At 39.0% G+C, this 27,012-nt stretch overlaps 1 protein-coding gene across 3 annotated transcripts in view; it reads left to right on the plus strand.

Annotated features, from left to right (window-relative positions):
- Positions 1-27,012, plus strand: part of LOC136871587 (DNA ligase 4) — a 202,351-nt gene that overhangs the window by 36,144 nt on the left and 139,195 nt on the right. For all 3 annotated transcript variants that reach the window (XM_068227154.1, XM_068227157.1, XM_067145024.2), the window contains exons 2-3: positions 18,764-18,971; positions 19,063-19,220. In XM_068227154.1, coding sequence (XP_068083255.1) covers positions 18,807-18,971; positions 19,063-19,220 — 323 coding nt within the window. In that variant the 5' untranslated portion in view covers positions 18,764-18,806. The remainder of the gene's footprint in view (positions 1-18,763; positions 18,972-19,062; positions 19,221-27,012) is intronic.

Here is a 27,012-nt window from a genome sequence, read left to right on the forward strand (position 1 = left end):
GTCGCCATAAGACATATCTGTGTCGGTGCAACGTAAAGCAAATAGCAAAAAAAAAAATATATATATGTATATGTCCAGTAGTTTTGGCTCGGCGATGATGAATCAGTCAGTCAGGGCATGTTATTATATATATAGAGATTAAAGTAATAAAGTAATAATAATAATATTATTTCAGCAGCAATCTATTCAACATACCTTCAGTGAATTCATTCATGGCAGGGTGCTCTAATTTCTCTAGTTGTATATTCGCTTTAAGAGAAGACATATCAGATGTAAGGCTTTTCAGGCGTTTGCTCTATTAACCAGCGTTTCGTCTTACATCCCACTCTGATGACAACGAATTCGAAAACATTCTCTTTTGGGCCAGATATGTCGACGATGTCTTTGTAATCATGAATGAGAAATCAATTAACGCACCCACCACCCTCTTAAGACTCAACAATATTGATCCTCATATCAAATTCACACTAGAATCCGAATCAAATCAAAAAATCAACTTTCTAGATTTAATCATCACTAGAAACTCAGATTCTTTCAGTTATAAAATTTTCAGAAAACCCACTCAAACAGCCTCCACCATTCGCCAAGATTCAGTGCACCCCCAGTCCCACAAACGAGCCACATACAACAGCCTAGTTCATCGAGCCTTCAGCATACCTATGTCCAATAAAGATCTAAAAAACGAACTCAACACAATCCGCGGAATCGCAAAATTCAACGGCTTCAGCAATCATTTTATAGAAAGGATAATCAATAAACACAAACATCGCCCAAAAACTACCCTCAAAAAAGAAATAACCAAACCTCTAACATTTTCCACCTTCACGTTCAACAATGATATCTACAAGTTAACCAACATCTTTAAGAAACAAGGCGTTAAAATAGCCTTCAAAACCAACGATAAGAACATGAACGTTTTATACAATACTTCACACATCAACAAGACCAGCAGTTTTTTAAAATCAGGAGTTTATAGGATCAAATGTACCACCTGTAAAAAAACCTACATCGGGCAAACCGGGAGAAACTTCATTATCAGATACCACGAGCACACTAACGCAATAAAATACAACAGGTTTTCAGCCATCGGCCAACACATGCAAGATTATAACCATAATTTCACCAATATTGAACAAGACATGGACATCCTCGTATTAGCAAACAAGGGCCCTTTACTCAACATAATGGAAAATTACTACATACACCTAGACCAATACTTTAATGCCAGTCACAATCTCAATGAAATCTCAGAGAAACCCAACATACTCTTCGATCTATTTATCACTTTCCTCAGAAACAATAATGCAGCCAACTTAAACTCAATCCTAAATTTAATCAAAGGTACTTTTCCAAGACAGTTACACTTTCTCCCGCACCCTTCAGCCCCACCTTAAGCCCTCTTCCTAAGCCATATTTCATTTCAATACAAGAACTTACTGATTTCCATGATTATAATTTTTACAACACCCCATTTATACTTTATTCTTTGTTAAAAACCTCTTAGTATGTATATTCCTTGTATTATTAACTATTACCATAACATCTCATTTCACTTGTTATTCTTTAAAATAACATTTTCTTAGGATTTCGCCACAAATGATCTTTGCTCCAATACGGCTGATGATGACCCCTAGATGGGTCGAAACTAGTACCGTGTAATTTGTAATTTTTGAATATATTGTAGTATTGAAAAGGTGGAAATGTTTACGTTGTTATTATTATTACTTATATATTATTCTCAGTTCAATACGGACCAAAAACATGAAATTCATAACCATCAATAGTGTCAGACCTAAGACGAAACGCTGGTTAATAGAGCAAACGCCTGAAAAGCCTTACATCTGATATGTTTTTGACATGCTCTGTTGGTGAAAAATATCTAATTCCCTCCATGGGAATTTAGAATTTTCCATTAAGAAAAGACTCCGTAGTCCTCTTGGCAAAATTATCCCCTGCAATAATTCTTTTGTTTGCAGCAAAATTGCACTGTACAATACTCTGTTGCCTCTTATGACAAGAGGATATACAGTACTGGCTGTAGATGCTCTCTCAAGTTGGCGTTTCTCACTTCACATAAGCTCAGTAACCATTCCTATCTCAAGATATCGTACAGTTAAGAGTATTGACACATTATGGTTTTTGAATCGGATGATTACAATCCGTCTTTTTAAAATTCGAAAGCCCTTTCCTTTACACTAACGCTCACCTTGGGCATAACAGAACACAGAGAGAAAACCAGACTGTTACTGACTAGCTTGTTAAACAGAATGACGCACGCGCAAAAGTTGAGTTGATGGAGTGGGAGAATAAGTTGACTGTGATGGACACGGTGGTCTATTTTGGCAGTGGGAAAACCTTTATGAGAAGGCAAACACCGTGAATTTTCAGTATTATGCATATACAATTGATAAAATTCACATTTTTGCATTATTGTCTCATTCCGTTTTATTTTGCAAAATAAATGTCTTATTTTAAGATTGTTAACAACGTTATGTATATGTTGCCATTGATGCTTTCACGGCCCGAACTTATTGACATGATACTGATTAGGCTTTTGGGCTTACGCCGTGTCAAGAAAATAAGGTGAAATTCTTTCCGTTTCACGGAGAACTGTGCTCTGCGTCATCAGAAGAAAATCTCGACTGTCCACGAGAAAGGCTTCTTAAACAATTACTTTTTGAAATTTAGACGTTATAAAAGAAGGGGAAATGGTACGTTCATTCGTCACCAGATGGCTCCCCGGATGTGCCACAGCGCTAGCGTTCGAAGCAGAAGCTGACCGAACCATCAGAATCAGTCTAAGAGGGTCACATGACATGTGTACATAGCATATGACATTGACACAAGGCTGGAATGAAACATGTGGCCTCTTGTGGACAGTCGAGATTTTCTTCTGATGACGCAGATCACAGTTCTCTGCGAAACTTAAAGAATTTCACCTTATTTTCTTGACACGGCGTAAGCCCAAAAGCCTATATAGTATCATGTCTATAACATTATGTATAGGCAACTGTTTCCCAAGCATTTTAGGGAATATTTTTATAAAGTCAGTCTTATCGCAAACGCAAAAACTGCAGGTCCCTACACATTACCCTTTGATTTGTTCTTTTGTGTAATCTGAATTTATCTTAATTGGAGGTACCACCAATCCCAGTTGGGTTCTTCAGTCTATCAAAACTAATTTATGATTTTAATTTCTTTTTAGAAAATATCTAAAAAAAATAATGTTAAACATCAAATTAAACTTGAAAGAATAAACAACTCTCTACCTAAGAGTGTGATGTTGTGCAGTACACTGCCACCGATGTTGTACCAGCTTTCTTTTTTAATTGTTTATTTATTTATCTTCTTTCAAGTGGCCAAGATGGGCACCTGGCCCCCTCTTACACTTAACCACGTTCACAATACTTTTCTGCAGATACGAAGGTGGATCAAATATAAACGGGAATTTCAATGTACCGCTGCTGGTTAGTAATAATTCTAAGGTGGGGCTTGCTAGGATGTTGGTGGGGGTGTCTAGAGAAGGGATTTGCGCGCGAATGTCGGTGGAAAGCTGGGTTGCTTTAGTACGCCGTGAGTGAACAAGGGGTGCACATGTCTGTTGCACAACGCATCATTATCAAATTTCTCGCAAAAGAGGGCACCAAACCTGAAATTTTGAGACAGCTCCATGCACAGTTTTGGGAAGAAACACTTTCGTAGACTTGAGTGTACCAGGCGAGTTGGTCATGCGGTTAGGGGCGCGCAGCTGTGAGCTTGTATTCGGGAGATAGTGGGTTCGAACCCCACTGTCGGTAGCCCTGAAGATGGTTTTCCTTGGTTTTCCATTTTCACACCAGGCAAATGATGGGGCTGTACCTTAATTAAGGCCATGGCCGCTTCCTTCCCATTCCTAGGCCTTTCCTATCCCATCGTCGCCATAAGACCTGTCTGTGTCAGTGCGACGTAAAGCAAAAAAAAAAAGGATTCGAGTGTATGAGTGGACTGAAAAATTTTTGGCAGGAAGACACACTGTGGAAAACAAACCTCGTGAAAGGAAACTGTGGACAGTCATCACTGCAGACAACATTGTTGCCATTCGTGACATTATTGGTGAAGATCAGCAAATAAAAATTTTGCAAATTGTTTTAGCCATAGGAATAAATTATGGAAGTGTTCAAACCATCATCCATTTCAGAAAATTGTCTGCCAGGTGGATTCCTTGTCTCTTCAATCAGGAACAAAACACTTAACGCCAGGAAGTTTGTCAGAGACTCCTGCGTTGTTACGAGGTGAAAGGAGAGGATTTCTTGCGTCATATTGTGACTCATGATTAAATACAATGTTTCTTTGTGTCTAAATTTACACTTACTATGTCATTTAGTAAACCCTTTAAAACAGAATCATTTTTAGTTAACAAAATAGTAAGACCTATTAAGTTAGTCACTATATGTCGAATTTTAAATATTTTCTGTTCTCTTCTTGAAATTTCTCCTCTCCTTAAGTCTGTCATATTTCTGAGACCTTTCACATAAATCACAAAATTTCTCCTCTTAATCCCGTCCGTCTATGCAATCCATTTTACCGTGAAATTCTTCAGCTTCAACTGGTACCAAATTCATCCAAAAACTAAAATACATTACAGTAGTCTGAACCAGACAGACATGTCCTTGCTCCTTTGCTTGCTGTCAATAACCTTACTAGGCAAGCTGCTACTTATCGCTATGCTGCCGGTTACGTTATTTTATTTTATTTCTTTTTTGGGTGTATATAAGGACTTAAGTTCCAAGAGCAGAGCAGATTTTGAATTTTAGTATATAGTAACTAATTTGGCCCGCCCCGCGGTGTAGGGGTAGCGTGCCTGCCTCTTACCCGGAGGCCCCGGGTTCGATTCCTGGCCAGGTGAGGGATTTTTGCCTGGACCTGAGGGCTGGTTCGAGGTCCACTCAGCCTACGTGATTAGAATTGCGGAACTATCTGATGGTGCAATAGCGGCTGAGAGGATTCGTCATGCTGACCACAAGACGCCTCGTAATCTGCAGGCACTTGGGCTGAGCAGCGGTCGCTTGGTAGGCCAAGGCCCTTCAAGGGCTGTAGTGCCATGGGGGAGGGGGGTGACTAATTTAATAGGTTTTATTCATTTTATGATTTGAAATTATTCTATTTTAAAGTTTTTACTAAATGACATAGTAAGTAAACAGTGGAGACAAAGAAATATTTTAACGATTTCAAGATTTATATATAATTCTGTTGATGACTGTATTTGCATAAATATATCAAGTCCAAAGGTTAAGTTTTTTTTTTGGCACCGATGAAGAAGAGAGTAGTTAGCTCGCGAAACATGTACGATAATTATCATAAAATGTAAAGTATTGACAAGGCGGAAAAGTGTTTTATAGAAATTGAATATAAGTCAATACGGACAGGATTGAACCAACATGGTGAAAATAATCAATGCATATGGAGATGCCGTGGTGAGCAGTACACGCCAAATGTTCTCCAGGAAGGTGACTGATTCGGACAAGGTTCTGTGATGTGTGGTAGTGATGGGACATTTGATTCATTTTACTGAATCAATTCATTTGATTCCGTTCACGTTACTGAATCGATACCGTGATCCGATTCATGGCACATTAGTCACCGCTCCTCCTGCATCTGTGTAGTATGTACTGGTAAGACAACAGCAACAGCATTCACTGCTCGCTGCTGCCATCTGGTCTTCATACTATGAACTCCTTTCTTAGAAAAAAATGCTAGTCGCTCTAATACATCTAAGGTTTCCGGCGACGCACGATGGGAAAGGTCTAGATTAGGAAGGTAGCAGCCATGGCCTTAATTAAGGTACAGCCCAGCATTTCCTGGTATGAAAATGGGGAAACTACGAAAAACCATCTTAACAGCTGCCGACGGTGGGATTCGAACCCACCATCCCCCGAATGCAAGCGCATAGTTACGCGATACTAACCGCACGTCTAACTCGCTCAGTCGTTTTTGAAAATATGTATTTTTCTATCAGCTGAGGATTTTTTAAAATCGTCATATTTTGTATAGGCTACCCGAGATGTACATTAGCTCGCTGGTTTTCTGATTTAACATACTGTTGGTTAAGTTATTGCGCCAGTCGCTTCACTTACTGTCCACATATGATTGAACTCGGTGTGCCATGATGGCTGACTGTATGTCTCTCTGCAGCAGAAGCTTGGCTCTCCGCCAGTGTCCAGCATGCCGATAAGGAGCCGTGTGTATCTTGTGTCTCACTGAGCCATGCTCATTTACGATTCTTTTGGTGTGCCATGGCTCACTGTATGTCTCGCTGCAGCGGAAGCTCGGCTCTCCGCCAGTGTCCAGTGTGCCTATAAGGAGCCGTGTGTATCTTTTGTCTCACTGAGCCGTGCTCGTTCACGATTCTTTCGATGTGCCATGATTCACTGTCTCGCTGCAGCAGAAGCTTGGCTCCCCGTTAACGTCCAGTGAGTCCGCCATTCAGCACTGTCCGCTGGGAGTAAGCTGAATCGTGTGCCGTGAGCTTGCCATTCCTGTGTATCAGTTCACTCGGACACTTGAATGAATCGATACACTGCTTCGAATCATGCATTCAGTAGCCAACACTAATGTGTGGGGTGGGGTGGCATCAGTATTGATGGCCGTACGGATCTTGTCGTTATCCGTGGTAATATTACCGCTGCGGGGTACATCAAGCAGATACAGCTACAGCGTGTGTTGATTGCTGCATACGCTGTTGGCCCTGAATTTGTACTCATGTACGACAATGTCAGGGCTCATGTAGTGCGCTTCACCAGAGCTGTCTTGCGAGAACTGGACATTCAAGAGATATAATGGCCAGCAGTGAGTCCCGACCTTAATCCCATCAAGCTTGTGTGGGATAGGTTTGACAGAAGTTTTCGTGGGCGTCCTGTTCCACCACAGACTCTCCAAGACCTCGAACAGGCTCTCATTGAAGAATGGGACTTGATACCGCAACGTGACCTCCATTGACTTATACGGAGCATGCCATGTAGGTGCCAAGCTGTGATAAATGCTCGTGGAGGACATACACCATACTGAAGTTCTCCAACTGTGATAAAAATCCACCCTGGAGGGCTGTTATCACTTTGTTTTTGCCCCTATTTGGACATTTCAATTTGTGTTCTGAAAATGAGTGTGAATCCATCAATGCTCTTTTGTATACTTCAACTGTAAAGAATAAAGGTTTGGTTGGTAATATACCAGGGTGTGAGGTATTGTTTTGTGGAGCATGGCATATGTTCAAAAACATGTTCCCCTAATTTTTTTGAACTGTGTATTACATTGCTGAGGTATGCAAAGCTTTCCACACTTTCTAGTGGATAGTTTCCTAGCATGATGTTTGCTGGTCGTCCCTCTCTGTTTATTGCCATCATTACTGTTTTGAGTTTGCTTATCTTGAGATTGCACTTCTGATCATGCATATTCACTTAATTGTTTCAAGTCAGCATTTATGGTTTGCTTATTCTGTAGCAGTTATATATTTGAAGGTCATCTGCATATAACTGGTAACTGCATGATTTTACTGTAGACTAGATGTCGTTGATGTATAGCCGTAAAACATAGTGGTCCTGACACACTACCCTGCGGGGTGCCTGCTTTCTTAAGTCGACTTTCTGAAATGCTGTCATGAGTTGTTATCCACTGCCAACAATCATTCAAATAAGATGTAAAGAACTTGAGCGTTAAAGAATCATCCAACCAGTAAGATTCCAGTTTCCTAACTAATTGATGTAATCTGTATCAAAAGCACCAACAGCATTAGAACAGTCACTTGATGTTATTCCATAGCGAGTCTGATGTCTTCTGTCACTTTAAGGAGAGCAGTTGCAGTATTGTACCCCTTCATAAAGCCTGACTGTAAGGCTAATAGTTATAAATTTCATTTTGTTCCGTATTGAAGTAGGATTACAGCAAAAAAATATAGGTTTTCAAAGGTCCACCTTTTCAATACAATGTTTTATTGTGAATCAATAACATGTCATAAGGGTACTAGTTTTGGCACCTGTAATGTGACATCAGCCCTAGATGCAAATTGATCAATTATATACACATATCTAAAACAACCTAAAGCACATTTTAAAACACATTACTAGCATGAAATGAGTTAAAATTATGGTACAATTTGAAATGCGACTCTGTCATAAATTTTATATAATATTGTGTAGTCCAGCCTGTGTATGTCCAGGTTAAGTGAAATCTACAATATTTATGTTGTCTATATGAGTTGGCACTTGTTCACTTAAATTAGGTGGTTCCAAAGAAGTTGAATTGGTTTTATGGAGATCGTAGTGTGACCTGAGATTGAGATTCCCACTTCAATTTGAAACCTGAAGAAGAAAATAGGAAGCCAAATTAGGCATGGAAGATGGTGGCAGCAATGTATGGAAATGACTAGAACCATTAAAAATTAACGATTAACTCACCTTGAGCAGCATGTTTAACGTATGTGTTGGACTGACGAAAGGAGCCGGACAAATGTGTGCGTCTGTAGTGGTAGAGGGAAGCGGCAAGGGGAAGGAAGGAGGTGGTGCACCGACGGGGAATGGGGTGCTATATTTCTAGAGAGTAGAACTCAGAGAATTAGAGTAGTTTAAGCATTATCTGAAACTGTAATAATTAAGAGGGGAATTGCTAAAGGCAGTATTATTCCACATTTATGTGTGTGAGTGAAGAACTGTAATCAGAGATAAGGCTTTTTGCAGATGGTGTTATACTGTATAGAGTCATAAATAAGTTACAGGATTTTGAGCAACTGCAAAAAGACCTCGACAGTATTGTGAGATGGACAGTAAACTGCTCTGATGGTAAACAGTGTGAAAAGTATTGTTGTAAATTACACAAAGAAGAAAAGTCCTCTCAGTTTTAATTACTGCATTGATGGTGTTAAAGTTCCTCATGGGGTTCACTAAATACCTACTTAGCTGTTAATATAAAAACAAATTTTCATTGGGGTAATCACATAAACAGAAATGTAAATTAGGATTACAGATCTCTTCGTATAGTTATGAGGGTGTTAAGGGTTTGCAGTAAGGATGTAAAGGAGAGGGCATATAAGTCTCTGGTAAGACCACAATTAGAGTATGGAACCCTCGTCAGGATTACTTTATTAGAGAACTGGAAAAAATCCAAAGAGAAGCAGCTAGATTTGTTTTGGTTGATACCTGACAAAAGAGTAGTGTTATGAAAATGTTGCAAACTTTGGGCTGGGAAGACTTGGCAGAAAGGAGACGAGTTGCTTGACTAAGTGGTATGTTCTGAGCTGTCGGTGGAGACATGGCGTGGAATGACATCAGTAGACTAATAAGTTTGAGTGGTGTTTTTAAAAGTAGGAAAGATCACAATATGAAGATAAAGTTATAATTCAAGTGGATAAATTGGAACAAATATTTGGCATGACCTGGAAACTCGTGCCAAATTCAAATATCAATGGAAATTCATACACGGAAATGGATAAATAAATGACGTCTAGAAAGGAAGTGTTTTTAAGATACTACCTTCAAAGTTGCTGAAGCAATTCTGGATAAATGGAAAAAAAAAAAAAAATTCAAGTTATTATTTAAAGACTGAAATTAGACATCAATCAGTCACTACTGATCTGCGTTTAGGGCAGTCGCCCACGTGGCAGATTTCCTATCTGTTGTTTTCCTAGCCTTTTCTTAAATGATTGCAAAGAAATTGGAAATTTATTGAACATCTCCGTTGGTAAGTTATTCCAATCCCAATCTTTGCAACATTTTTGTAACGCTACTCTTTTGTCAGAAATCACCCAAAACAAATCAAGCTGCTTTTCTTTGGATTTTTTCCAGTTCCTGAATCAGGTAATCCTGGTGAGGGTCCCATACACTGGAACCATACTCTAGTTGGGAAATATCTCTCTCCTTTACATCCTTACTACAACCCCTAAATACCCTCATATCCATGTGTACAGATCTGTACCCTTTATTTACAATCATATTTATGTGATTACCCCAATGAAGACCTTTCCTTATATTAATACCTAGGTATTTACCATGATCCCCAAAGGAAACTTTCACCCCATCAACGCAGTAATTAAAACTGAGAGGACTTTTCCTATTTGTGAAACTCGCAATCTGACTTTTATCCCCGATTATCATCATACCATTGCCTACTGTCCATCTCACAACATTATCGAGGTCATTTTGCAGATGCTCACAATCTTGTTACTTATTATTCTGTACAGAATAACATCATCTACAAAAAGCCTTATCTCTGATTCTATTTCTTTACACATATCATTGATGTACCTACATAAGAAAACATAAAGGTCCAATAATACTGCCTTGAGGAATTCCCCTCTTAATTATTACAGGGACAGATAAAGTTTCACCTACCCTAATTCTCTGAGTTCTGTTTTCTATAAACATCCACCCATTCAGTCACTCTTTTGTCAAGTCCAATTGCACTCATTTTTGCCAGTAGTCTCCCATGATCTACCCTATCAAATGCCTTAGACAGGTCAATCATGATACAGTCCAATTGACCTACTGAATCCAGGATATCTGCTATATCTTGCTGGAATCCTACAAGTTGGGCTTCAGTGGAATAACCTTTCCTAAACCCAAACTTTCTTCTATCAAACCTGTTATTAATTTCGCAAACATGTCTTATATAATCAGAAAGAATGCTTTCCCAAAGCTTGCATGCAATGCTATCACCCTTTCCTTTATATATAGGGGCTACTATAGCAACTCTCCATTCATTCGGTAAAGTTCCTTCATGCAAACAATAATCAAACAAGTACTTCAGATATGGTACTATATCCCAACCCACTGTCTTTAGTATATCCCCCAAAACCTTATCAATTCCAGCTGCTTTTCTAGTTTTCGACTTTTGTATCTTACTGTATATGTCATTGCTGTCAAACTTCTGTAAAGGGGTTGATCTTTCATTCATGCATTACTTTTTTTACTTTAGCAGTCCTGCTTGAATGTTTATGGTTAGATTTTTCTTTTTCCTCATTTAAAAACATTGTATCATCACATTAAGACATTTGTCAATAAACAGATCGGCACATTCTTTATATACACAATTCATCACGTTAAAATTTATGAGCTGGGCAATTTTCTATTTAACTTGAAGCCTACTATTAGAAAGAAAATCTATAAAATTGGCCTTAAAACATTACAAATGTTCTTATAAGCTATACTTGCTATCATATTAAGCATTCATTATAAATAGGTCAGATTACTTGTCTTCATATGTCTGTCGTAGTCGTATTGTTTTACCTGCCCTTTTCAATGGTTTTATGAATATTTAATAAGAAGCACGTTATGGTATGTTGCAGTTCATAGTCAGAATTCATCCCTTCTGACATCATTATGCTGTCTCTTTGGTAAAAATCCATCCATATATTCGCTTCTTTATTCTGCAGTTATTCAAACCTTAACTGATTTAAACTATCAATTTATTGTAACCATCATGGTAATTAATGTAAAGCTTGGCATTGTGTCATTGAAGGCAATGGTATTTTTATTCACAGTTCTTGTATATAGAACAGCTGTCTTGTGAGCTCATAGGTTAGTCTGGCTCTGCGGTGTAGGGGGCGACACGTCCGCCTGTCACCCTGCGGTGCCTGGTTCGATTCCCGGCGTCAGGGGTTTTTAATTGTAAATGATTAACATCCCTGGCCTGGGGACTGGGTGTTTGTGTTGTTCTTAACATTCTTTTCCTTACATTCAATACACTACACTTCCTCCGTTCTAATTACACGCAGGTTCATATCATATGGTGCAAGCAAGGGCAAAATATCTCTATAGGTCAACGCCCCAAACAAATAGCAATTAAAAAAAAGTAGGTCATAGGGTAGTCTCGGAGCTTTTTTGGCAGGCAGAGGACATTTTTAAGATACATGGCCTTCACTCTTTCTAGTGTAACTAGGTTATCCTTCGGTAGGTGTTCTCAGATACCGGTATTGTCTAAGGCTTATGTCAGGGTGGGGTCTGTTTGAACGTAGATTTTTTTTCTTTTAGCAGTATGTAAGTTATTAGGAACACTCTGCCATCTGTTGAATATATTTGGAAGCTGGGAAAGGTAAGAGAATCAAAGAATATGTAGCAGGGAATAGTATTCTTCTATGATCAGAGGAAGTGTATACTCTCTGGCTTGACAGGTAGTAATCAAACATGGCTGCATGCAATGACATTACTTAGGATGAATCAGAATATTAATGAAAGTGTTAGTTGCCTAGCAAACTACTAAGTAGAAAATGTATTACAGGTTAGGGTAAGCCTTCCCTTGCATTTATTGGAGAGAGAGTACAGGTCCCTGTGATTAGTACCGCTATGTGAGGAACACCACGGGATAGTACAGGTCTCTGCGATTACTACCACTATCTGAGGAACACCATGGGTCTGCGTTTCCTATGAATGGCACCATTATGTGAGAAACACCATAGGTCTGTGTTCCCTTTGAGTAGTACCACTATATGAGGAACACCATGGGTCTGTGTTGCCTACGAGTGGCACCATTATATGAGAAACACTATAGGTCTGTGTTACCTGTGCGTAGTACATTACCTGCGAGTAGTACCACAATGTGAGGAACACTGTGAGTCTATGTTACTTGTGACTAGTACCGCTACATGAAAAATACCATGATTCTACTTTACTAGTGGTAAATACTGTTATGAGGGGCCGTTGACTTGGATTTTGGACCTCTCTAGACAACACGCATCATCGATTCGGGATTGCGCTTGGAAACAGCCCCTTGGTCAGTGTATACTATTGTTTTAAGATAGTTTCTGGGAATATTGCAGGTCGCATCCAATGATTGTGTCAAGTTCATAATCATTGTTCATCATCGTCTTTTTAAATTCTAGTCAATAGGTTGATTTTGGAATTATTTTTAACTTTTAATATTGTGAGTTGGATCTGCTGATTATTTTACATTCATATTCATCCATTCTTTTTGTTCTTGGTTCAAGTGGGCTTACATTGGACCATGCTTGTTCAGCTGTTGGGCTTTGTTCTTTGCCCAGTATTGGCGCATTTTCTGCCGGTGTAACTCCTTTCTTTCCCCAGTCCAGGAGGTACCTTGCTTCCAGGGTTTTTCCTGAAATCCATGGACTTCATTCAGGGTACGTCATACAGACCGTCTATCTTGAAGGTCTGTTATTTCCAGTTCTTTAACGTCCTTCTCAGTTTCTGTCAGCCAAGTGGTACGAATCTTCTTGTTCTGCCAGAAGATGAACAAGCGATTGGTCTGTCTTTTGGAAGGCAGTCTTACTACGAGGGGCATACTATATTGTTTTACACTTTATTTTCTGCACGTCCGGTATGGTTCATGTTTCACTCTTTAAGGTGGTGGCGTGTAACTAGTGTCTTGTTCCACCGTTTGGTAGCAGCACACGCACAGGGGCCAACGAATGCATTCATCGTAGCCATTTCATAACAACACTGTCAACGCAGGAGCAAACAACATGGAAAGCAACCGTCAGGGACAGCGCTATATGACTTGGTTGCTATGGAAAGAAATTCATCGGCACCTGATGGCAGTCTATGGAGAACATGCGCCGTCATGGAAAAGAGTTTACAACTGGGTGGAAGGTTGGAAAACAGGGCGCACATCGGTGGACAAGGGAACCAGTTCTGGAAGGAATGTGACAATGTCAACACCAGCCAACATTGCTTGGGTCGAACATGCCATCCAAGGAAACAAATGCAACACATTTATGGCAATGGAGGCAGCCATGGGAATTAGCCGAAACGCCCTGCAGCGGATCGTGCACGGCCACTTATAGTTGGGGAAGGTGTCGTGCACGTGGGTGCCTAGACTCTTGTCTGCAGACAAAAAGCAGAGGTGAGTGAATGTGTGCAGAGAACTTTTACAACGTCATGATCAAGATCCAGCAGACTTCATGGCTAGGTTGTGACTGGTGATGAGACATGGCTCCATTACCCTGAGCCACAAACGAAACAACAATCGATGCAATGGAAGCATAGGGCCAGTCCACCGCCAAAGAAATGTCGAACAGTGATTATCTTCTGTTCGGGAACATGAAGAAACTTCTGCGTGGTTGCTGTTTTGCGGATTTTGCAGAATTGGACACAGCTGTCAAGGCATGGGTACACATCACTCCAAAAGAATAGTTTCAGGAAGGTCTGGAGAGACTGACACATCGATGGCAAAAGTGCATATAGTTACAAGGAGATTATGTCGAGAGGTGTACATAACAATTGATGTGTAATGTACGTCATTTGGGTAGAAAAAAATAAAGTGTAAAACAATGTAGTACGCTCTTCATATATGGCCATAGAAGGCTACTCTTCTTTTCCTAGCACAGTCAGAGAGCGCCTCTATGTGTTTGTAGAGCTCGGAATTGTGCCGTCTACGGAATTCTTCATCATAGATCTTCCTGAGAATTCTCCTCTCTGTGACTTCCAGTTTCTCCATCAGACCTCTTTGGTTCAATGAAAGACACTCCATGGCATACAGAGCTTCTGGTCGTATGACTGACGTGTAGTGCTTCAGTTTCATGTTGCGTGATTAGGCTTTTTTTTTGTTTTGTTATAAGCGTTCTTTGTCAGTCGATAGGCCAGTTTCAACTTGTTGAGTCTCATGGATAATGATGGCCCTTTCTGATAAGTTGCGTTCGATCAATTCATTACTGACGTGTAGTGCTTCAGTTTCATGTTGCGTGATTAGGCTTTTTTTTATTTTTTATTTTTTTTTTATAAGCGTTCTTTGTCAGTCGATAGGCCAGTTTCAACTTGTTGAGTCTCATGGATAATGATGGCCCTTTCTGATAAGTTGCGTTCGATCAATTCATTATTCATCATAAAGTTTTGAATTCTGTTCAGTGGATGAATTTTAGAATTTTAAATTGTCATTACAATTTGTACCATTCGGGGCCAATGACATAGATGTTAGGCCTCTTTAAACAACAATAGTCATCATCATCATCATCATCATCACTGACCTATCATTGTATTTGCCCTATTATAGATTCCTTTTGCTGTTCTTAGCTTTCTGTGTGTTACCTCATTTAGGTTATTGGAGAACTGTCCGACTCGTTGGCTGAACGGTCAGCGTACTAGCCTTCAGTTCAGAGGGTCCTGGGTTCGATTCCCGGCCGGGTCGGGGATTTTAACCTTAATTGGTTAATTCCAATGGCACGGGGGCTGGGTGTATGTGTTGTCTTCATCATCATTTCATCCTCATCACGATGTGCAGGTTGCCTACGGGAGTCAAATAGAAAGACCTGCACCTGGTGAGCCGAACCCATCCTGGGATATCCCAGCACTAAAAGCCATACGACATTTCATTGGAGAACTGATCTTTTGAACCCAGAATTGTGGATTTGGTTTCAGTCCAGATCGGTGTCATTTTAAGGGCTTTCAAATGAGACTGCATAATGTTGATTAGTTTCCTTCAGTGTAAAATAACTCCTCTAGGATGAAAGTTTTAAGATTCTAGCATTAGAAATTGTTAGGGTAGCTTTTGGCTTCATCATGGGTTTTTCTTTAGGTATAACACTGTGATGTGGGTGGAGAATGACTCTGTCTTCTGTGGGTAGTTGAAGAGGAATGGTAAATAGTTACTTGGTCATGCAAAGTGACACATATCGTTGTTTAAGGAGAAACCAGTGCTGCTCTACGGAACACAGTTATTGGGGGTGGTAGTACTAGCAGTATGGTTTGACCCCATGCAGTTCATTACTTACTGGATTTGTTTTCCTTAATAATAATAATAATAATAATAATATGTATATTAAAATAGTTTATTAATAACACCTTTGGCAAATCCGTCCGTTCATTCTAATGGACCGATTTGCTTCATCTTTGTTTTATTCTCTCCGGAATTACCTGCCGGTGAATCATGAGACATTGATAGGTATCTTAAGTTCAAACAGCTTTGGGCAATCATAAAATCAAATCATTCAATGATCACTCCATTAATTGCAGGCGAAGATTTTCCCTAACCCGCAATACATTCTGTACTTAGCAGGTTGCTGTCGACTAACACTTCCATTAGTATTTAATATTTTCATCCTTAGTAATGCTATTGCATGCAGCCATGTTTGATTACTATCTGTCAAACCAGAGACTATACACTTCCTGTGATCACAGAAGAATACTATTTCCTGCTAGATACTATGTGATTCTCTAACCTTTCCCAGCTTCCCAAATATATTCAAGAGATGGCAGTGTGTTCCTAATAACTTACATGCTGCTAAGAGAAAAAATTCTACATACAGACAGACCCCATCATGACATAGCTTTAGACATTATCTATTAAAGGATAACCTAGCTACACTAGAAAGAGTGAAGGCCATATGTTTAAAAAAAAGATCTATGGTTGGCAAAACACACTCCTTCGAGACTAACCTATGAGCTCACAAGACAACCATTCTGTATAGAAGAACTGCAATTAAAATATCATTGCCTTCTATGACACAGTACCAAGCTTTAGATCTGGAACTGCAGGATAAAAAAGCGAATATATGGATAGATTTTTACCAAACAGACAGCATGATGGCATATGTACGAATTCTGACTATGAAATGCAGCATACTATAACGCACTTTTTATTAAATGTTCATAAAACAGAGTTCGATAGCTGCAGTCGCTTAAGTGCGGCCAGTATCCAGTAATTGAGAGATAGTGGGTTCGAGCCCCACTGTCGGCAGCCCCGAAGATGGTTTTCCCTGGTTTCCCATTTTCACACCAGGCAAATGCCGGGGCTGTACCTTAATTAAGGCCACGGCCACTTCCACTTCCTAGGCCTTTCCTATCCCATCGTCACCATAAGACATATCTGTGTCGGTGCGACGTAAAGCAAATAGCAAAAAAAAAGTTCATAAAACCATTGAAAAGGGCAGGCAAAACAGTAAGATTATGACAGGCATATCAAGACAAGTTACCTGACCTATTTGTAATGAATGTGCGGAGCAGCATGGGTCCTCTAGTAATAATTATTAAATATCGTATGGCCTCAGTTATCGAGTTGCAGCCATCTGGGTGACTTGCCTACCAATTTTGACATTCCAACAGTACTGCTGTCAAGCAGGCAAAGCCAATGATGACATGGAGTCCCAAACCCTTCAAAAATAGTTTCCCTCAGCTGGGATCATGAGTCAGACACTCTACCACTGATCCACTTTTCCTGGCAACCAAGTTGGCCATGTGGTTTGGGTCACACAGCTGTGACCTTGCATTAGGGAGATAGTGGGTTCGAACTCCACTGTCGGCAGCCCTGAAGATGGTTTTCTGTGGTTTCCCATTTTCACACCAGGCAAATAGTGGGGCTGTACCTTAATTAAGGCCACAGCCGCTTCCTTCCTACTCCTATCCCTTTCCTATCCCATCGCCATAAAACCTGTCTGTGTGGGTGTGATGTAAAGCAAATTGTAAAATAGGAAGTAACACAATGACAGGGCAGAGATGATGAAGATAATGATGATGCTTGTTGTTTAAAGGGGCCTGACATCTAGGTCATCAGCACTTAATGGTACAAAATGAGACAAAATATAATGAAAAATTAAAATTCTAAAATTCATCCACTGACCAGAATTCGAAACTTGATGATAAAGTAAACTGAGGGTTGTTAACGTGTGTGTTTTGGAGAAACATATTTTACAGTAACTGCAGTACCCGTCGTTGACAGGACAATCATAGAGAGTGTGCAAAGTTATCTAACTCCCAACTACTTTCCACCAATCTTCAGGCAGGCTGGTTTACTCAGGTCGCAGCAGTAATTACATCTATCGGAGATGGTTGGCAGTAGAAGAGACAAATCACTTCGCGACAGTGGTCAATATAATGTGATTGTTGATCAGTTTTATGAGCTTTCGATATTGTAGGCCTTCACATGGCTCCCTTTTATCTTATTCTTCAAGCGATCGTTCCTTCATGATTTTTCTCGTTTTTTTATAATCATCTTCACATTTTCCTTGTTGATATGGACAGATGACCACATAGTTTTACACTTTAAGACAATCATGACAAAAACCATTGTCAGTTAACATGATTAAATGATATTTCCATGTTAAAAATGCTTGGCATTGATATGGACTAAGTAACAAAAGTATAAATTCATCATTCTATTACCATAGTCGGTACTGTAAAACTATACAAGACATGAATGATTGGAACTTGTATGCTGTATAACTTTTGTTATGGTATGTAATAATTTTCAATAGGACCAATACTTAATGTACGTATTTTAAAAATTAAATTTTAGGCACCTTCCCCTAAACTACCAGTTCATCCAGTGTGAAAAAAATGTACCTAGACTGTAGCACTTTATTCCCAGACTTAACATACCAATTTTCATTAAATTCTGTTCACCCATTTTCTCGTAGTTCGGTGTTGATGTAGACTTAGCAACAAAATCGAAATTCATGAGTATCTCTGTTATCATAGCTGGTACGGTAAAAATGTATAAGACATAAATGATCAGAAATTTAATTCTATATAACTTAAGGTATGTAGTATTTATCAATAGGACCATTAATAACATACATATTTGAGAATTAAATTATTTATAGCCTAGATTGGAGTGCATCATTCCCCAACTTTCCATACAGATTTTCATGAAATTCTCTTTAGCCATTTTCTCGTGACGCCTGTACATACATACAGAGATGACGGAAAATTAAAAAGTGCATTTCTTTGTTCCTGTGCACACGACCAATACAGAAATACCATTCTTTTTTAATTCTGAACAATGTACAAAGCTCTTATTTTATATAGACGTAGTATGTACAGAATATGTAACAAGCATACTTCTGTTTCAGGATGTGATGCTGCAAAGAAAATACCAAGTGACTGTAACTGAACATGGCTCGCAGCATTGCTGAGAAGATACTCTTCTCAGATTTGTGTCGTTTATGTGAAAAGATCAGCAGCACATCTGTCAAGGATAAGAAGGTTGAAATATATAAGAAATATCTCAACTATTTTCGTGAATATGGCGCCAAACTACAACGAGAAAATCCACAAATTGTAAGATATCATTCATGTTTACCATGAGTTATGGCTGATGGTTACCACTCCACTTGTGCTAACCTTGTTATTTCATTCTTTATCTTTACAGGATGTTAGCTTTTACCCAGTCCTTCGCTTACTTTTGCCACAGCTTGATCGGGAGCGTGGAGCATATGGTGTGAAAGAGCATGCATTAGCCAAGATTTATACAAGAATTTTATGTCTTCCTAAAGAAGGACATGATGCACATAAATTACTAAATTTTAGGTAAGGTAAATATTTTCATTGTTTATCTATTACTTTCCGATTTATGGGTTGCCTAAGGTGACAAAGCTTATAAAAGAGTTCACAGAAGAACTCCCACCTTACAATACAAATATCAATTTAATTAAAATCAACTAGTTCATGTTTCTTCCTTGTATTATGGATATCATCAGATGTAGTTTAAATACCATTTAAAACTGAAAGATAAGTGTATCATAATAAGAAATGGGTAAAATGATATAAAGGCTAAAATATCAAGTCCTTGTTGTTTAAAGTCTTTCGGTAACTGTAAAATAAGGCACAAAGTTGGGCTCTTCTTAAAATAGAACATGTTAATTTAGACATTATAATTAGAGCTGTCGATTGATTAAAATTTTTGATCGGATAACTGAATGCCTTTAATCAATTAATCAAATTTTAATCGGGTTCACAGAGTACCGTTGATAGCTTTATTTAAACTTAATTGTAGTGTGGGCTGCACACCGGAAATTGTCGTACTTTGTTCTCTGAACTCCTAGAACGATATTTCTTATATTGTCACTGGAAACAGTGACAAATTGTCTTCCAAATCCTATTCATGAAATAGGCTACATCTTCAACTCTTCTGTGCATTTAGCTGCAATGCAGTTTTCTCTAACATGTTGTAACTTGTTATGTTGAACTACAATATTTCCCATTTGAATCAATCCAGTGAGCCGTAACCCCCAAGTAGATATGGTTAGATACGGTACGATACGGTAGATATGGTTAGATCCCCCATGAGATTAACAAATTCTGCCTGTTTCAGTTCATCTGAAACTTTGACCTTTCTGTGTCATACAACTTGTCATTTTTTGTTTTGTTTTGTTTGGTTACCATGTCTGTAGAGGGAAGACGGTAAGTGAAAAATGAGAGCTTCCCTTAAAACTTCTTCAATCCCATGATCAGAGACAATGCAACCTACTATCCTGCACAATCCACTTCACTAGTTTTTTCGTAATTTCAGTTTCCATATTAGGCGACACAGGATTCACTATTAGATGCTCCAGTGTTAGCTGAGAAGATGAACTAATAGAGACATTGATAGATGCAGATACTCTTTGGAAGGCATGAATATGTTTAAGATGATATAGAAGACTACTTGTACCTCCAGCATAACTGAACGATTTTCTGCATTTCTTACTTTTTCTGTTCGCACATTACCTGGAAATTCCTTAATGATAGTCTCTTCAAGTACTTTCCCCACATCTATCCATTATGCCGCCTGATTCTGTTTTGTAAAGTTCTGCAGATATATTAAAATAGCCTGACTGGTATTTCCTTTCCAATAATTTGTAAAAGCAACGGCCATAGCCTAACCTTCCTTTTACAAGAAAGAATGAGGTATTATTACTTTTACCTTTCTTACTTTAATGACCAGTCAGTCATAACTTACAATAGCTGAGGTTGGTTAGCACACCAAATGGCAACTAACAATACAATACACAAGTTTTGTGCCATAAAGAACAATTATTTTTTCTTCACAACACTACAATTTTAATAGGTTTGATTAATTGGCTAAAGCACATTGATCGGTTAATTGGTTTGATTAATCGATTAAATCAACAGCTGTAGTTATAATACCATATTTTGAGTTTGGAGAAAATCTTGACTTGTGCTGTGTGTGACGTTGTGTGAAATCATGCACAAGCCAGGTTGTTAAAAGTTGAGGTATTGAAAGAACTTGATATTTTAGCCTTTTATACACTGCCTGACAAAAAAAGTTAAGCAGCCAGAAGGAATGGTCGAAAGTAAATGAAACTACATAGGCCTATGCTGAAAGACCCTGTGCCTTGATTGAACTGATCACAAAATGGGATGAAAGAGACAAGGCCATTGGCAGTTACACGTGTAATGTTGGCGCCAGGTCAGTAGGGTGTTGCACCCCCCCCCCACCGCAATGCCCTTATGCGGTTCAGAATGAATGGTGTCAAACAGCCTTTGGATCCCCTCTTGAGGCAAGTTTGTCCACAGTTGTTGCAGCTGTCCCTCCAGATCTCGAAGGTTGGTACTGAGACGGAGTCCCTTCCAATGTCATCCCACATGTGTTCATTGATGGAAGGGTCCAGGTATCTTACTGGTCACGGTAGGACCTCAGCATGCTCTGGGCAGTCCATAGACAAACGTGCTGTGTGTGGACGTGCGTTATCGTGTTGGAACACTTTCCCAGAGTGCTATGCCATAAGGGGTAGGACGTGCGGACGCACGGAGAATATCTACGACGTATTGCTGTGCCATCAAAGTCTGCCAAAGCACTATTAGAGGTGACCTGAACGCATATACCATGATGCCACCTGTGTGACTTTCTACAATATGAGCAGGATCTGCCCTCTGCCCTCGATGCCGCCAAACCCGTACATGATGGTCATCGGAGGTTATGTAGAAGCGGGTCTCATCAGTCATTACTGAACGTGATGCGATGCCAGGCATCCTCTATCCATGACTCCTGGGCAAGGCACCACTCCAAACGCAGGCATTGGTATTCTGGTGTTAATGGCAACCAACCCATGGGGCAGTAGGACCCCAATCCGGCAGAGAGCAAATCGTCGAGACTCTGAGCGGGAACTCACAGGATTTTGGAGATTCTCCCGTACATGTTCGCGGTTGGCAGGTGTCGAAGTTATGAAATCCCACAATACTTGGCGCACCATACAATGGTCCTTCCTCGGGGTGGCGATTCTTGGTCGACCCGAACCTGCACGATGTGATTGGGTGCCCTCGTATACCCACCGAGTCCAATAACGGGCCACTGTGACGTCTGAATGACCCATGTGCCTGGCAATTCCACAATACAACCAACCAGCCTCATGCAGTCCCACAATGCGGCCTCTATCAAATGCTATCAGTTGGTGGATAGGCTGTCTAACGCGTCTGGAAGGCATCGCAGGTTCTTCGTACTATACGTAGTCCTCTCTGCACGTCTTTTTTAACTCTCTGACTCACGGCAGCTGACTGGTAACAACTTATCAACAGCAGGACGGTGCCATCACGAATGCACTCTGGTGGGCGTTCTGCACATTACAGATCTTTATAAATCTAATCATTTACTCACACATCAGTGGTATGCATGTATACCAAAGTGGGATAATATTGGACCACTCCTTCTGGGTGCTTAACTTTTTTTGTCAGGCAGTGTAATTTTACCCATTTCTTGTTATGTAATATCTTTCAGTTTTAAATGGTATTTAAGCTATAGCTGATGATGTCCACGATACAAGGACAAACCATGCACTAGTTGATTTTAATTAAATTGATATTTGTATGTATTTGTATGGTAAGGTGGGACTTCTGTGAATTCTTTTATAAGCTTTACAATGACAGTACGGAAACATAATGAAGTTTATAGTATGTAAGAGAGTAATCCCAAAAATAAGGTCTCCTATTTATAAATACAGAACTCTGTTTGTGTGGCTGTTGGTCACAATTGATGGTACATTGATGGAATCTTATGAGACTGATGTGGTGATAGGAGCGGAATCGTGGTTGAAAGAAGGGGTGGGTAATAGAGAAGTATTTCCAAAAGGGTACACAGTCTATCGTAGAGACCGAGGAGATAAAAAGGGAGGAGGGTGTTTATTCTGGTGAAGGAAACTTACTGTTCACATGAATGGTTTACCGATGAAAGGGATGAAATATTAGGGATAAAATTAGTTTGTGATAATATGAAGGAGATGGGAATTATAGGAACATACAGGCCTGGAAGAGAGGAAAGAGACATGGAAATCTTTGAGAAAATAATAGATTATACTCATAAAAACAATAATAATGATGTGGTAATAATTGGGGGAGATCTAAATTTGCCTGAAGTTGAATGGAATGGAGCTGCAAGTGAAGCCCATGAACAGAAACTGGCAAATAAGTTAATTTGGGAGGGAGAATTTACACAAGTAGTACAAGAACTGACTCATCTCAATAACTTACTAGATGTATTCTTGGTTAAACCATGGGAAATAGTTGATAAAACTGTAGTAATTGAAGGAATAGGCTGTAATAATGGATGTAGGACTCGTACCAAAAAGGCTTAATAAGAGGGTTACACAAGACAAGAAATTGTACAGAAAAACTAAAGTTGATGAATTTGGGACTTACCTTAAATCACAATTCAGTTCTTGGATAAGTGAAGGGAGTAACGTGGATACACTTTGGGCTAAATTTAAAGGAATCATTTGGGAAGGAGAGAAGAGATTTGTACCTGTTAAGAAGGGTAAAATGACCTCAGACCCTGTTTATTATACAAGGGAAATAAGAAAATTAAAAAGAAAATGTAGAATAGTAAACAGGAAAATCAAAGAGGGTAGGGAGAGTAGAGAAAGTAGAAAACAGCTAATGAGGGAATTGAATAGAGTGAAAAAGGAAGCAAAAGAGAATTATATGAATGGCATACTTCATGAGGGTAATGACCACAAAGGGAAATGGAAAAAGCTGTATTCATATATCAGGAATCAAAAAGGAAAAGGAATCCAAATTCTACATTGGTGGGAGAAGGGGGTGAACACTATTTAACAGATACTGAGAAAGCAAACCTATTTAGTAGGGAATTTAGAGATTCAGTAGATGATTGTCAAGAGTTGGAAACCGAAACAGAAGACAGAGAGGGAGAGACACAGAGGGAAACAAGAAGCTTCTCATTCACAAATGAAGATATTTTCAGAGAAATCCAACTGCTTCAGCAAGGAAAAGCAGCAGGAAGTGATCAAATTACTGGGGAGGTATTTGGGGTCGTACATAGTGCCGTATTTAAAATTTCTCTTTGACTATGTCATAAATAATAGTGTAATGGAAGGAATCTATAATAATACCAATTTATAAAGGAAAGGGTGATAAAAGGAAACCAGAGAACTACAGACCAATCAGCCTGACCAGTATAGTTTGTAAAATACTGGAGAGTTTAATATCAAAGTACATCAGAGGGATATGTGATGATAAAAATTGTTTCATGAGGAGCCAGTATGGATTTAGAAAGAAATTTTCTTGTGAGGCACAACTGGTGGGATTTCAGCAGGACATATCAGATCAATTGGATTTAGGAGGTCAGTTAGATTGCATAGCCATAGATCTTTCCAAAGCCTTTGATAGAGTGGAACATGGAATATTACTAAAGAAATTGGAGGGAATAGGATTGGACGTAAGGGTTACACGATGGATAAAAACATTTCTAAATTCAAGGGTTCAGAAAGTCAAAGTAGGAAATAATGTATCTCAGGAAGAGAAAGTTTGGAAGGGAATTGCACTGGGTAGTATAATCGGTCCGTTACTTTTCTTAATATACGCAAATGATTTAGGGAACACTATAACATCAAAAATAAGATTGTATGCAGATGACATAATTGTTTATAGGGAAATAAACAACATTGAGGATTGTTCAGAATTACAAAGGGACCTTGAAAGTATCCAACAATGGGTTGAAGAAAATAATATGACGGTTAATGGAGGCAAATCAACGAGCTAGAAAGAGGACTATAGAGTGGCTAACATGGCTGCTACAGTGCTCTGGGTGGTGCCAAGGCGAAATAGCGACTCCATAGTTTAAGCGCCATTCATATAATTTCTCCGCATACGGTGCGATACTTCTAATAGATTAGATCGAAGAAAATATGCTCTCTACGTGTGTGGCATGCAATTGCATAAATTGTAGAGAAAACACGAAGAATAAATATCATATTTTAGATAAGATTCTTTTTTTACTAAAGTACACAGTTTTGGGCGATTAGCAGAATTACGTTGCCTGTGTAGCACAATCCAGCACGTGTACATTAGGCCTACTTTTATTTTCTTGTATTTGGTATTTGAAGGTGCTCAGATAGGTTACCTTTGTGTCAGTAGATTTACCGGCCCGTAAGGGAACTCCACCGGGGCAAATCTCCGGCACTTCAGCTTCTCCGAAAACCGTACTAAGTAGTCGGTAGGACGAAAAACCAATACCACTATTTATTATTACATTGTATCCTACAGAGCACATTTCCCCAGCATTTTGAAAATAAATATAAAGTGAACAACGATGTTACAAGACGCCTGCTGTCCAACCCCACACCTACAATATTTAGAATTTCCTTGTCACCTCATCCCCTTTGCCAACGATACGGAGTAATATGAGGACTTTCAGTCCTACATCACCACTACTACTGAGCGAGTTGGCTACGTGGTTCGCGGTATATAGCTCTTAGCTTGCATTCGGGATATAGTGAGTTCTAATCCCACTGCCGACAGCACTGATAGCTGGTTTTCCGTGGTTCCCAATTTCACATCAGGCAAATACGGGGGCTGCTGTGCCTTAATGCCACTGACACTTCCTTCGCAGTCCTAGCCTTTTCCTATCCCATCGTAGCTATAAGGCGTGTCTGAGTGGGTGCTACATAAGGCAAATAAAAAATCGGCGTTACCATAATCTTCTTCCAAAGATAATCGAAGTGAATTATTCAGGAAAGTTAACTTAGAATATGTGATTTAAGATCATTATCACAAGAAGAACTGTTCTCTTTTTTAGCAATTATTTCAAATTGTTTATCCTACAAATTCTTGTTCTTATTTTATTGTTATTATTATTATTATTATTATTATTATTATTATTATTATTATTATTATTATTATTATTATTATTATTATTAAGGGATACTTTATTACACCATTGTTCACTTCAAACCTTGTACCCCACGGCTCTAGAATACTTATTTTTCGTAAATTATTATTAGTTTTACGCCCTACTAACTACTTTTTCGGATAAGCCGAGGTGCCGGAATGTTGTCCCGCAGGAGTTCTGAGGGATTTGAGCACCTAAATACTATCGTACTGAGCCAGGATCTAACCTGCCAAGTTGTTTAGTGTCCGGCTTCTTGGCTGAATGATCAGCATGCTGGCCTTTGGTTCAGAGGGCACCAGATTCGACCGGGTTGAGCATTTTAACTGGTTAGTCGACAGTTAATTCCTCTGGATCCGGGACTGGATAACCTTCTTCATCTACACACAACAGAACATTCTACAAACCACTACAGAAGCACGCAATAGTAAATACATCACTCCACCTAGGGTTGGCGTCGTCAGGAAGGGCATCCGGTCGTAAAATTAGGCTAAATCCATAAAAAAATGCCAATTCCAGGTAAATGGAAAGATATCAGGATTTATTATTATTATTATTATTATTATTATTATTATTATTATTATTATTATTATTATTATTATTATTATTATTATTATTATTATTATTATTATTAAAGTTATATGGATTATTTCTCAATGTTGTTATATTGCTTTGCTCAAGGTTTTCTGTTCTATATTTTCATTCCCTGTAAGTGGGTCTAAATTTTTGGCAATGTCTTGTGATTTGTTTTGTAATTCGGACTAGTGGAAATGCGCTAATTTTCTTTCTTTATACAATATGTAAGTACGTAGCCTGTATCTTGTATTTTTTAATGTCCTTTTAAACAGACATTGCGCATCTTTGAGTGTTTCCCTAATAAAGAAAACTGTGAAACGGTATTTATTCCCGCAGCCTCTGTACTTGCTTCATCACAAGCCCACTCGATTTGGTCGCTTACAATATGGCGGACGTGGCTTTCAAGTAGATTCAAATATGGCGGTCCAATAGCCACTCTATAGTCCTCTTTCTAGCTTGTTGAGGCAAATCAACTGTTACAACTTTTACAAACAGGAGCTTTAAAACTGAATTTGAATATACTTTGGATGAGGTAGTTATCCCAAAAGATGGCAAGTGCAAATACTTAGGTGTGAGATTTGAAAGTAATTTGCACTGGAAGGGTCATGTTGATGACATTGTTGGGAA

This window comes from Anabrus simplex, chromosome 4 (genome assembly GCF_040414725.1).
Source record: "Anabrus simplex isolate iqAnaSimp1 chromosome 4, ASM4041472v1, whole genome shotgun sequence".
Classification (NCBI taxonomy): domain Eukaryota; kingdom Metazoa; phylum Arthropoda; class Insecta; order Orthoptera; family Tettigoniidae; genus Anabrus; species Anabrus simplex.